The sequence below is a fragment of the Triticum urartu genome, chromosome 6A (genome assembly GCF_056163025.1).
Source record: "Triticum urartu cultivar PI428250 chromosome 6A, HENAU_Tu73, whole genome shotgun sequence".
Classification (NCBI taxonomy): Eukaryota; Viridiplantae; Streptophyta; class Magnoliopsida; order Poales; family Poaceae; genus Triticum; species Triticum urartu.
The window spans coordinates 220,164,320-220,177,625 of record NC_141878.1 but is presented as its reverse complement, the minus strand read 5'-3'; the positions used below and the strand labels follow the sequence as shown (position 1 = coordinate 220,177,625).

Here is a 13,306-nt window from a genome sequence, read left to right as displayed (position 1 = left end):
GGAGAAAGTCAAGGACGCTGCTCTTAGGCAGATGGCGGTTGCATTCAAGAACCACAAGATGAGTGAATGGGCCAAGTACGTCAAGGGAGGAAGGAAGACTCCAGTACTCGAGGGAACACTAGAGAAGCAAAGTGCTCATTGGGACAATTTCGTGAAATTCAAGGATTCGGAATTATCTAAGGAACGGTCCAGAATAAACAAGGCCAATGCCGCAAAAAAGGATAAGTTCCATAAGCTGGGGCCAGGTGGCTATGCGGTGGGAATGCCTAAGTGGGATAAGTCTGAGAAAGAGATGCTGGATGCATGTGTCACTCCAGAAACATTGAGCTGGCCCCCCAGGTGCAGGACTTGGTTCTATGCGCATGGAGGGGAGTTGGACCCGAAGACAGACAACGTTTCGAAGAAGGCATGTCTGGACGGAGCCGAAGATAAGCTACTTGTTGCAATAGAAGAGGCTCGATCGGGGTTGTTCGAGCCCAACAGAGAGAACGACGAGCTTACGCGTGCCCTGGGAAATCCTGAACACCCGGGAAGAACACGAGGCATGGGCGCTATTCCGTGGTATGAGGGGTTTTCGGACTGGAACACCGACTACAGAACCCGTGCGAGAAAGAAGATTGCGGAGGAGAAGAAGAGGAAGATGGAGGAGGAGCAGAGGAAGCTAGACTATGAACGCCTTCAAGGCCTAGAATCAGCGCACGTGGACTTGGCAATCAAATTACAGCGGTAGCAGGAGCAGATCGACTCACTTAGCCAGCAAAGGGGGTATCAGCAGCTAGCGGATGATCCACCAATGGATAGCACCGTCCCATCCATGCCGAGAAGCAGCGTGGGTTCCGCCCCGGGCGACGCATTGCTGGATAGCTACCCAGTGGATGACATCATGGAGAACACTAACTGCGAGCTACACTTCAAAATGAAGAACATATCCATGAAGGTGGCGGACGCCCTTGCTTTTACAAATCCCCCTGAGGCAACCTTCCATTGCAACCCGATTCCAGCGGGCTATGCTCGTGTATTGGTTGATGAGGTGGTGGACCAATATTCGGGGCTAGAGCTTGACATTCCTGGAGGTGACGATGAGCACACACTAGGAGAGGCCAACCATCGTATCATCCTATGGAGAAAGGATTGCATCATCTTTCGAAGGCCACCGACACCGCGTCATCCGACTCCTCGTCGCAGTCCGCCACCGAGTCAGCAGACTCCCGCTCCTCCAAGTCCACCAACGCGTCAGGCCACTCCTCCTCCAAGTCCGGCACAGCTTCAGGCCACTCCTCCTCCTCCAAGTCCGACAAAGCGTCAGGCCACTCCCCCTCCAAGTCCGGCACAGCTTCAGGCCACTCCTCCTCCAAGTCCGGCACAGCTTCAGGCCACTCCTCCTCCTCCAACTCAGCCACGTTAGCCGTCTTCGCCGCCTCAGCAATCACAGAAGAGAGCCGCCTCAGCTATGGTGCGTAGCGGTACAAGTCGAGGTAGTACTGGAGGTACAGGCGGAGGCAAGCGATTTCAATATGGTCCAAGCCTCGCGCCTCTTTCGCAGAGGCCTTACGACAAGTCCGAGGAGGAAAACGTAGCCATATCGAAGGCCGAGGTGGAAGCCCATTTTGCACCGAAACCGCCACCGCCGCCAAGGGAGAAAGTGCCTGTGGAAAAGATTGACCACTTCATTCGTATGGCTAGACCACCAGCTCCCAAGCCTGTTGACACAGTCTATGAGCGCCACATCAAGAAGTTAAATCGAGCACGTCTACAGAAAGAGGCGAGCTCGAGCTCGAGCAAATCAGCTGGCAAAAGGAGCGATAAAACCGTTCCCCAGCTGGGAGAACAGGCGGCGCAATCAATCCCCCCGCTTGTTGTGCCAACAACACATGAGAGTAGGCGCGCCCAATATTATTGTGGGCAAACCGTTAACGTTCCCGGGGTGAGCGATGTGGTAATAACCGAGGAGCATATTGCGCAGGCTGAATCGACCGGGATCACTGTTGGACAACTCCTCGATATCGAGCCCATGTCTCCGACTAGAGAGGAGGAAATAAAACGGAAATATGCCCGGGGCCAACCTTTGGTCAAGCCAGAGGAGGTTAATAAGCTCCCAACGAGAATGTATGAATTGCATCAATGGTACATGGACATTACCAAGATTTCCAATCGAGAGTCCCTCACGGTGAATGTCAACAAGGAGCATTACTACCATGAGAAAGCTGTTACCGTTGAGTATTCAGAACTATTTCAGCTATACAATAAAGACGCACTCGACAAATCTATCGTCAGTTGCTATTGTCTGTAAGTGATTTCTTTCTGTAATTTAAGTCTCAAGCTAGCTGTAGTGATCATTTTGATCAATCATTACCTGTAATTATCCTCACTATTGCCCGGTGCATAAGGGGAGGGGATTCTGTGTCGAGGCTAGCAGTTGCGTAGCCTAGGGTAAAATGGCTAGGTTTTTTTCTCTTTAATGAATGACACAAGGGACATATTGTTAAGTATGCGGGTACGTGCGTATGGGTGCCTTCCCGTACTGTCTTATTAGATGCTACAATTTTTTTCCCATTTATAAACCCACGAGTATTTTTTTTCAAACTCTTACCTAATAGGGTGTTTACCTGTCGTGTTCATGGGTTGCGGGTACCCATTGCCATGTTGAATGGCGCCAAGGGACTCTTCCCCTCCCCTCCCACCACCGCATGTGGAGGAGTGGATGTCACTCATTGGCATTCCAACATGTTTGATGAAATGACCGAAAGGTAAAAAAATACTTTTTTTTTGGTTTTCTCATTCTATGTCATGACATTCTACATTTTGTATGCAGTTGTGATGTGATGTGCATGTAGGTTCTTCAAATTTGGTGTATGTAGTGTGGATGATCAAACTTTTTTGCAATACAATCGTGTTGCATCTCAAGATTTTGTCTCTTAAGAAATTGCCTGCCAAGAATATGAAACAGAAGATGAGCCACTTCTTGACATGGAAGAGGAGGGTTTTCTTGATGCAACTCCAAATGGAAGAAGTACAAACTACACTACCAAAGAAGACAAGTTCACTACTACAGATCTGAATAACATTAACTGACCAAATGGTATCATAACTAACACACCAACGGTCGTCAGTCAGTGCCTTAGGGTTAGTGATGATTTAATCATCATGGACGGGCCACATGGCCGGCCAGTGACACATAATACATGATCGCCCGACCAATCAGTTGGAACTATCAACATGGCACAAAGCAGATGGATATCACCTAGGGTTAGTTCTTTGGTTGGCTTCTAGAACAAGTTGGAATAAGCTGCTGCTTACCCAGTTTATTCTAGAAGTCCAACAATTTTTTTAGAAGCCTACTAATTAGGACTTGTCTAGTAGGGTTATACTTGTTTTTGGTTGGGCTTCTAGAATAAGCTGGGTAGGGGACAACTTATTCTAGAAGTCCAAAAAAACCACCAAAAGAACTGGCCCTTAGAGCATCTCTAGCAGACCCCGCATAATGCCGACCTGTAAAACACGTTTGCAGTTCGTGGAAAACGGCTTTGCGGGCCGGCGCGGACGGCCGCAGAGGCAGACACTGCAAAACGGACCCGTATAAAAGGATATTCATGGAATATGCTCTTTTATGGGTCGGTTTTGCGGGGTCTGGTCTGGCGCCGCTCCAGCCGACCCGTAAATCCTAAATTTGCACCTCAATTTGACACAAGATAATGCATTTCTTTGCTTTTTCAACAACATTGGATACATAGATATCACCAAATCTTTGCTAGAATAGCAAGACCAAATAAAACAAGAACCACAATTATGCATTTTAAAAGATTTCCAACTTCCATAACCGCTCCCACTAGTTGAAGCAATATCTTCTCCATGCACTCATTATTGATCTGCGGATTCTTGATCTTGCATTCTTCGTTCTTCTTCTTTGGTTCCAAAGAAGTAGACGTTGCTTCCCCTCTAGTTGCACATGCAGCCGCTTCATTACCTTCGATTGTACTAAGGAGTGCACGAACATCTATTAAGTTTCTTTCTATCAATAAATCAATGTATTCGCCTTCCCAAAACCAAAACGAGCATCCATCTTTCTACACACATGATGGTGTTCGAAATGAGCTATCACAATTGAACCAAAGAATGCGGTGCCAAAGCCGAATGAAAAGAACACGTACCCCGTCGTTTTCGCATTTGAAGAACACCCATCCGGGGTGCTTCAGCGTGCCCGAAGTTAGCCGCAGCACTGTCCGCGTGCAGTCATCGCACTTTATGAGCGGCATCGGCGAGCCACAGAGCCGCTGCATGAGCGCCGAGCCGGGCAGACGGCCGGCCGAATCCATGCCGGCAAACCATCTTTGGCGGCTACAGGATGAACCCGTACCTGCATGCGGCGATGGGACTTTGCGAGGTGCTCCCCGACCATTCCATCGCTTGGCGCAGCCACCGGTGGCCGAAAAAGCCAAATCCGGGCCGCCCGCGACGAAGGGCCGCAGATCTGCAACTTTTTGGCCCGCCGACGCAGGAAGGGGGTGGCGGCGGGCAACCTCGTGCGTGTGGCGGCCTTCGGCATGATCCCACCGGCTACTTTAGCTGGAATCGTGGGCGGCGGCCCGGCGGCGGGGCGAGGGGGAGAGGGGAGATGGTAGGTGGGGAAAAGCGCGGGTTGAAATGTCCTCCCTACCAACCGCTCCCGCTATATGCAGGGCACCGACAGGCCGAGGGGGGGACCCGCGTATTCGTGGGTTGGGGTCAAGATTCCGTGCCCCTCAAAAATTTTTACGGGCCGTCCGCATTTACGGGTCTGTTCAGGCGGGATTTTCCGCGCCGACCCGCATTTTGACGGTTATTTTGCGGATCGGGGCGTTATGCGGGGTCTGCTAGAGATGCTCTTACCGGGCAGTGCCTAGAGGCCGACAAACTATGTTAAGTTCCAGCTGGCAGCTTTATGTCGTCCTACTGTATCACAAGTACTACTAGCAGTGCTGCCCTGGCTGCACCCAATATTACACATGCAATACAAAATAAGCACATATAAACATTGCATTTTAATATGTCATCACATACACATAAACATGCACATCTCATACAATGTCGTTTGCCAATACAATTTCATGTTCACATAACAAATATACACATATAATACATTCATTCCAGATGTGTTCATAATTTCATAACTTCTGATTGCTCACATCGGGTACTTTTGAGTTACCTTGATCCAGGAGGGTGTTTTTGGACAGCTCGTCACCTACGTATTGCTGCCAAACTTCTAGGAATGCTACTTTCTCAGTTGGCCTTTCACATTTTGAACGCATCTGGAACTTGGCCCCATTGTCCGGAACTTTCGAGGACATTGTTTTTGATATACCTTGCTAAGAGAGAACCTCTTCCTTACTTTGTGCTCAGAACCTCCCGGCGGATATATAATGGCCCTTCTCTACTGTCATGGCAACATCTTCAATCCTGCGATTAACCTGACATAAGGATGAGGCGTGTTCCGTCCAAATCTAACTTTATAGATGACCATATACTGTGCGCTCTCGCACTCAAAGATTCCAGGAAACAATTATAAACACATTTGGAAATCGAAGATACCACGAAAAGTCAAATTTTTTATGTGGTATCTTTGTAGGGTAGTGTGCTACTAAAGACAACCTGGTTCATCACAACTAGCAAGGAAGCAAGAAGTGTAGTTTTTGTACTCACGACGATATAATCAAACACCTCTTTTTTCAATTAAGTATGTGTGTTCTATATGGCCAATCATCCAAATAGCGTCCAATTTGTATCTGCCTACAAATGCGCTATATTAGCACACTTGTAGGCAGATACAAATTAGGCATTTGGAAACTTCTTGGCTCCTTCACAAATTGAAGGGTTTCGAGCAACACTAATCGTCTAGGAGTTAATTAACCCTCCAAGAGTAACAAGTCATTTGGAATGAACCCTTTGCCAAAGAACTACAAATAAGTGACTCAAGAACCTCTATCGATCTCTTTGATTTTTTTTAGAAAAGTAGGATGACCCCCGGCCTCTGCATCTGGGCGATGCATACGACCATTTTATTAATTATTCTCACAAGACCTTACAAAGTAATACAACTGTAAGCCTAAAGCCGCCGTCTAAGCAACTCTATCCAATTGATGAAGGGGCGCAGATAGCCTGGGCCTAATACCAAACAGACATCGCAGCAAAACCTAACATCTAAGACCTGAGGTCCCATCCAGGACGCCTGCCGGGCATGGGTCTCACCGGTCCGACGTGCACTCAGAGGCCGCTGCCGCCAACTGCCATCGCTCCATCTTCAGAACTGTACTGATGCATCAACCGTGCTCGGTCCAGCTATCGTCGACGCCACCACGGCGCCCAACGGCACCTCCTACCTGCGCACAAACAGCTGAGCACGTCGCGGTCGCCGCTGATACACCTCAGCACCATGCTGCCAAGTACCACCAGCCGACACAGCTTGAAGTCTTTGGAAGATCTGTCATGCGTAGCACCTGCCGACCAGGCATGACAAAGCGTAGCACCTGTCGGTCAGGCATGACTTGACATCTCCACCGAAGCTCCATGCAAGATGAAGCCGCTCCACCTCCAGCCTCTCTGAACGGGACGGGAGCACCCCAGGAAGACTTGAGCACCACAATCACCACGAGAGCCGGACCGGCCGACCGCCATGGTGAAGCGACACCACTAACGAGAACCGCCGCCATCAGGAACGCCAAGAACGCGCTGCAGCTGTCCCACCTCCCCGCGGACCCAAAGCGGCGCCTTCAAGAAGGTGACGGAGCCGGGCACCGCCGCCGCCCAACCAAAGTTGTGGGTTTTCACCCGGGTGCAGGGGGAGGACGAGGGAGAGGGAGTTGGATCTCGAAGCTGCCTTCAAGAAGGAAACAGCGCCTGGAGCGCCGCCGGCGTCGTGGCCGCCGCAGCAGGCCAAGAAATTACTCCGATCCAGAGCTCCCAACCCCACATCCGCGCAGTCCGCCACCGGATCCGGCCGGACTGACAAGGAGGAAGCAGCAGCACGGGGCGCCGTCTTCAGATCTGGCGAAGGAGAGCAGCAGGGGATCCCTCCACGCGGCGTCCGCGTCCACCGCCAACTTGCCGCCCGCGCGACCGAGTAGACGCGGCCCTCAACTCCGGCGAGCGCCGCCCGCCGCCTCAAACCCTTAGGCCCGAGCCCGAGCGGCGTCGCGGCCGAGGGCCTCACCGCCACCCTCAACGGCGTCCGCGCGGGGGACCCGGCGCCCGTCTCCGGCGGCGGCGAGGACAGGAATCGAGAAGGGGAGGAGGCGGACGGGTTGGTCGCCCCCGAGTCTCCCTCGAGAGGGCGACGCGAGGGGAGATTAGTTTTCAAGTTAAAAACGCCTAGGGCTTGATGAGATTTACTCACAAAGGAGAGGAGGAGGAGAAGGAGGAGGAGGAGAAGAGAGAGAGATGTAGGGAGGGAGGGAGGGAGAGAGAGCACAAAGTATGGAAGGGGTTTTCTGAAATCTCCGAGAGCGCGACAGTGCAAGATACATAGATTCATCTGTAAATGATACATTTGTAGTTAGATTTGAGCAGAACACATCTCGTCCTTCTGTCATGCTAATTGTGGGATAGAAGATGTTGCCATGACACTAGACAAGGGCCAATCAAATCCCCCCTAAATGATATATCCGCCGGGCAGGAGCTGAGCACATGTGCAAGAATACCATTCTTATCGCGTATAAAACGGCACAAGGCTCGATATTGTTCTGAGTGGCATTTCCTAACCACTTATCCACCCAGAAACGTATCTCAGAGCCGTCATTTGTCGCAAAAGATCCAAAGCAGAAAATGTGCTTCTTTGCCACCATCAGACCAACCCAAAATTGCAAATCCCTAGGCTTCCAATGTGCCTAAGACGAGAATCACTGTTGATAGTGTTTACATTGAGGCCTCCTTTGGTTCATAAGATAGGAATGTTATAGGAATAGGAAGATCATAGGAATTGAGATGACATGTATCTCAATTCCTACAGAGAAAGAGATGTCATTTGATACATAGGATAGGAATTTTTCCATTGAGTCTTAGCTAATGTTTTTTTCCTCCAAAATGTGAGGGATTGATTCCTATCCTACATATGAATAGGAATCCATTCCTACAAACTAAAGGGCTTCAAAGAAAAATTTTCTATACAAATCCTGTCCTATAAAAATCCTATGAGATTCCTACAAACCAAAAAGGAGGCATGAAGTATGTTTGCTTTGAAGTGAGAAGCACTTTTAACATAGGGTAGTACAACACATTAACCTGGCATATATGCTAGACAGGTATATATCATGGTTTTGATCAATGGAGAAGTTGTCCTTGAACCCTTATATCTAGCAAATAGCCGTCCACTTTACCTTTGCAATTCAACAGCGTTGTCAATTCTATTGAAATCCTTTCTCACAGTACGTTTTTCTTGAGACTTCTCACAGCACATATTAAATAAAAAGACTAAATATTGCACTAGTTGGGGAGTGGGGCGCTGGGGGCACATGCTGCAGTTGCATGGGATCTCGGGTTGGGCTTGGGAACGAATGTTTGCATGCACAGTGTCCAATAATGTGTTTGTTCGACTTTTGCTTCCTCATCCCTTTAATTTCCTGTGCTCATTTTCTTTCTCACTCTAGGAAAGGGATCTCAGACATCCTTCTAAGTCCCTCTATGTGCAAGCTAGAGAGAGAGAGAGAGAGAGAGAGAGAGAGAGAGAGAGAGAGAGAGGTGTTAGCTTGATAGTTGCTCTTGGCTCCCTTAGCTCCCCTTTACAAAAAAAGGACGTGTCACTCTCCACTGTCCATGATCACTCTGGGCCCCCGTAAATTGCCCCTCCAACTGCAGATCTCTACACACCTCTCCACCCCTAACTAGGCTGCGTCTCCCTTATATCCAGCCTGATCTCTTCCACCTCTACTCACAGTCCCTGCAGATAGCTTGAGGGCTAGAGATCTCTCGTTCTCGTTCCTCCTCTTCCCTCGGATGTCTACCATCTACATGAGCCAGCTATCTACTCTCCCTCTAATGGATGGAGATCAAGATCAAGGGCACTTTCAAGCCTTTCATCTACCCAAAGATCCTCCTATCTTGTTCCCTTTCATGATCGACAACCCTGTGGAGCATCAAGGGCAAGCCTATGGAGACCAGCACTCGAGGCAGCAATTTTTTGGTGAATCTAATCAGCAGGTGAGAGGGGGGGGGGGGGGGGGGGGTTCACAACTAGCTACCTACACAAATATATGTCAATATCGATGTGTTCCAACGTGTTTAGTACATGCAAGCTGTTCTTACAATCCTGCTCCCTGGCTTGCTTTTTCTTTCTCTTGTAGTTCAATGATCACATGATGATGAGCGGAGGATCTGCGGACGTCTTCGCCACATGCTCCCCGTTCGGACCTACCATCCAAAGCATCGGCAGTGACATGATCCAGAGATCCTCATACAATTCCTATGATTTCGAAGCCACACATGCCGGCGATGGATCGACCAGCCAGTGGGCATCCGCCAAACCGCCGGTGAAGATGAGGATCATGAGAAAGGCGCCAACGAATGATCACCAAGGAGGGACGGCAAGAAAGCCAAGGAGAAGGGCACAAGCACACCAAGGTGATGAGAGCCAGCAGCTGCAGCATCCCATGGGTGTTATCAGAGTGTGCTCAGACTGCAACACCACCAAGACCCCCTTGTGGAGGAGTGGTCCTTGTGGCCCCAAGGTGAAATATATTGCTAACTAGGCAAACTTCATGATCTATACCTGCACTGCACAATCTATGTACTTGCTTCATATCAACATGTACATATAACACACAGTAGTACAGATTGCTACACACTTATTTATTTAACTGTACTTTTTTCATGCGTCTATGGTTCATGCAGTCTCTTTGCAACGCATGTGGCATACGCCAAAGGAAGGCTCGCCGCGCCATGGCTGCAGCGGCGGCCACTGCCGCCACCAACGGTGGGGTGGCGTCTGCTTCCAGTGGCGGTGTGGCGGAAGGGGCCACGCAGGCGAGCGATGCATCGCAAGCGGTGAAGGCAACAAAGAAGGAGAAGAGGGCTGTGGACCTCGACCGGTCGCTGCCGTTCAAGAAGAGGTGCAAGATGGTTGATCATCCTACCGTTACCTCCACCAAGGCCGTGGCTGTCGATGCCACTCCGAAGGATCAAGATCACGTTGTTGCCGAGGATGACGCCATGGTGGAGAGACTGAGCAAAGCCGATCCACAGGCAGCGTTCACTCACGGCTTCATGCGCGACGAGATCACCGATGCCGCCATGCTGCTCATGACCCTATCCTGCGGTCTTGTTCGAAGCTAGTACTAGCTAACTAGCTAGTAGACACTAGACACTGATGAATGCAACTTGATTTGCATATCATGAGTATATTAGTCTTGTTATATTTTCTGTATCTTGTGATCTTGTTGTTTTGTGTTGTTGAGGAGATCGGTCGATCGGGGCGTACGGATAGAGAGAGAAGAGAAAGAGGGAGAGGGAGAGGGAGAGAGGAGGGTGATCACATGTCTAGGGTAATAAGCGAAGCTCGATATTAGTTAGTATATGCAGTAACCCAGATTTGCTATGAGGGTGAGTTTTTTTTTACAGTTTTCTTTCCTTTCTTTGCTCTGCTGCGGTTATTTAAACCAGTATAAATTGTGTTCGTCCTCTGTAGTACAATATGTAATAAAACATATTTCCGTAAGATCTTCGTTTTTCATTTGGAGCTGATAATGCGGAAAGGATCGATGACGGGAGAAGAAACTAGGGTGCATCATATTGGATGTGGTTCATATATGTGACATATCGTTACTACTCACATGCATCATATTGTCTGTCACAGGGTCAAAAAATGTCTATCCTCCTAATTGTGTATTGTTATTACTCCCTCATCGATCCTTATGGCTATGCATCCATCGATCGATGAGGGAGAAGAAACTACTGCGCATCATATTGGCTGAAGTATATTATAACATATGCGAGCTAATTGTGTATAGTTATCTACTTTTTGTCAGGTATTCTCATACTACTTTTCACCTTTTTCGGACACACACATTCTACCTCATGGCTATGCATGCATGCATGCATGTGGGACAAATGAACCCCTTGATGTTTGGAGATCTGTGTCCTGCAACTTGCTACAGAACTACTACAGGCACCGATCGGTATGTAAATTTTTAGCCGTTTTACTTTACTGCACCAAATTAGCTTAAACATAACCTCGATCTTAACCTCGGGGTTTTTCCCCTAAACCCTAAACCCCTTTGGCGGCGCCCGAGGCGATCTAGGGTTTGGACGTGGAACAAGCTTCTCGCCTGCAGATTATCAGCGGGGCGAGAGAGACCGAGCGAGCGGGGGTCGGCGATGGCCACGCCGAGCGCAAGCGCGGGAGCGGGGGCGGCGAACGAAGATCAGTCCGCCCGCGCCGCCAGACGGAAACTGGAGGAAGCGCTGGGCAAACTGGATATCTCCCAGGAAGAAGCGACTCCTCTGGTGATCGATGATCGAGTCGATAGTGGTCCGGCGAAGTGGTTGGTGGCTGGTAAAGTTCTTCACCGTAATCATCTTCACATCAAGACAATCATCAACGCTCTTGGGCCGGCGTGGGGCAACCCACGCGGTTTGCAGTTTCGCTCCGTAGGAATCAATATGTTTGTTGCGGAGTTTGAGAATCAGCGAGATAGGGATCGGGTCTGGAACGGATCGCCATGGCACATCAGCAAGAATGCCGTGGTGCTAGCGGAATTTGATGAGTGTATGAGGCTCGATGAGGTGAAGTTTGATCGTTTGCAGATCTGGGCTAGGGTTATGAACTTGCCCTATAATTTGAGGGACGAAGCTTGGTGGATTCCTATAGCAAAGCAGATGGATCAACATGCTCAATTTGTCAAGTTTGATCATGACGGAGGGTTTCTGCGAGCAAGGATCACCATTGATGTTGAGAAGCCGCTCAGAAGGTGGATTCTCATTGATTCTGCAAGGAGGAAAAAGGTTGATATGTATGATATCCAGTATGAGCAGTTGCCATATTTTTGTTTCTCTTGTGGCAGATTGGGACATTCAGAATTATATTGTCAGACACCGGGATCCCGTGATGAGCAAGGGGAACTTCCGTTTGGTCCTAAGATTCGCGCTCCGGATGAGTTCAGGAGACAGGCGACTAGCGAGAACTCCTCGCGTGATCCCAAGCAAGGTGCAAACAGCAAGCCGACCACTAGAAACTCTAGCACCAACAAGGATCAAGGCGAAGAGGTGGTATCCCCCATGAAACACAAACAACCACCGAAGAGGAAAGACGCTCCTACTCAGATTTATAGACCGGTGGCAAAAACTCTGATGCTCACTGATGGAGGCGCGGGTGCTTCGGATGGTGAGACTGCCGTCCAAAAGGAGGCCTCAGCATCGGCTAGTAATGATGGAGAGGGCAGCGATTTTGACCGTGCACTAAAGAAGAAGAAACCAACCCCAGAAAATTCGGCAGAGACAGCGACGCGGTCCTGCCCGTCCCAATGAGTATTTTGAGCTGGAACTGCCGGGGCTTGGGAACCCCGAGGCAGTTCGGGAGCTTCGCAGCATTGTGAAGCAAGAAGGACCCACTCTACTCTTTGTAATGGAAACAAAGATCAAAGCGAAACAGGTAGAGGATTTAAAGCACTCTCTAGGTTTCGGAGGATGCTTTGCTGTGGACAGTGCTGGCCTTAGTGGCGGTATTGGTCTATTTTGGTCTCGGGATGTCATTGTGGATTTGGAAAACTACAGTCAAAAAAATATTGATGTTGTTGTTCGGAGCAACGATCAAAACAACTCGGTGTGACGCTTCACAGGTTTTTACGGAGCACCGCGAGCGGAAGATCGCCACCATAGTTGGCGTTTTTTGCGCCATCTTCACCAGTTACCACACTCAGCTTGGATGTGTGTTGGTGATTTTAACGAGACCCTGTTTGCGTGTGAGCATTTTAGCAGAACTGGTCGTTCCGAGAGTAATATGCGAGCATTCAGGGAAGTCGTCGATGAGGTTTCCTTCCAGGATTTGGGCTGGTCCGGCACAGCTTACACTTGGGACAATAACCAGTCCGGAGAGGCAAACGTTAAGGCAAGACTGGATCGAGCCTTTGCAAACGAGGAGTTCAGACAATTATTCCAACATACAAGGGTCAGACATCTCCCCTCTGTCGAGTCCGATCATTGTTTTGTTGTGACAGAGTTTCGCAAAAGTTTGTCAGAGAGGACAACAAACAAGAAACAATTTCGTTATGAGAACGTCTGGCAAACGCATGCTGATTATGATCACCTAGTGGCTGATACATGGCGAGGCATCCAACATGCCCCAGGG

The 13,306-nt window shown here is 49.4% G+C and overlaps 2 protein-coding genes across 2 annotated transcripts; one reads left to right on the top strand and one right to left on the bottom strand.

The window, feature by feature from the left end:
- Positions 1 to 3,734: 3,734 nt before the first annotated feature.
- LOC147964828 (uncharacterized) lies at positions 3,735 to 4,313 on the bottom strand. The gene is made up of 2 exons (XM_087528126.1): positions 4,149 to 4,313; positions 3,735 to 4,064 (listed from the first exon to the last, which is right to left on the bottom strand). Exons 1-2 carry the CDS (start codon positions 4,311 to 4,313, stop codon positions 3,735 to 3,737), a joined length of 495 nt encoding a protein of 164 aa, XP_087384252.1.
- A 4,466-nt stretch (positions 4,314 to 8,779) lies between these two features.
- LOC125517365 (protein CYTOKININ-RESPONSIVE GATA TRANSCRIPTION FACTOR 1) lies at positions 8,780 to 10,699 on the top strand. The gene is made up of 3 exons (XM_048682561.2): positions 8,780 to 9,165; positions 9,309 to 9,692; positions 9,856 to 10,699. Exons 1-3 carry the CDS (start codon positions 8,962 to 8,964, stop codon positions 10,294 to 10,296), a joined length of 1,029 nt encoding a protein of 342 aa, XP_048538518.2. The 5' UTR covers positions 8,780 to 8,961; the 3' UTR covers positions 10,297 to 10,699.
- Positions 10,700 to 13,306: the final 2,607 nt, after the last annotated feature.

Bases quoted from the DNA above. Each gene is read 5' to 3' on its own strand.
- LOC147964828 (XM_087528126.1), bottom strand. From the start codon at position 4,313: ATGGATTCGGCCGGCCGTCTGCCCGGCTCGGCGCTCATGCAGCGGCTC. The intron at 4,065-4,148 runs GTACGTGTTCTT...TCATGTGTGTAG, and splicing joins TCAAATGCGAAAACGACGGG to AAAGATGGATGCTCGTTTTG.
- LOC125517365 (XM_048682561.2), top strand. From the start codon at position 8,962: ATGTCTACCATCTACATGAGCCAGCTATCTACTCTCCCTCTAATGGAT. The intron at 9,166-9,308 runs GTGAGAGGGGGG...TTTCTCTTGTAG, and splicing joins TTGGTGAATCTAATCAGCAG to TTCAATGATCACATGATGAT. The intron at 9,693-9,855 runs GTGAAATATATT...TGGTTCATGCAG, and splicing joins GTGGTCCTTGTGGCCCCAAG to TCTCTTTGCAACGCATGTGG.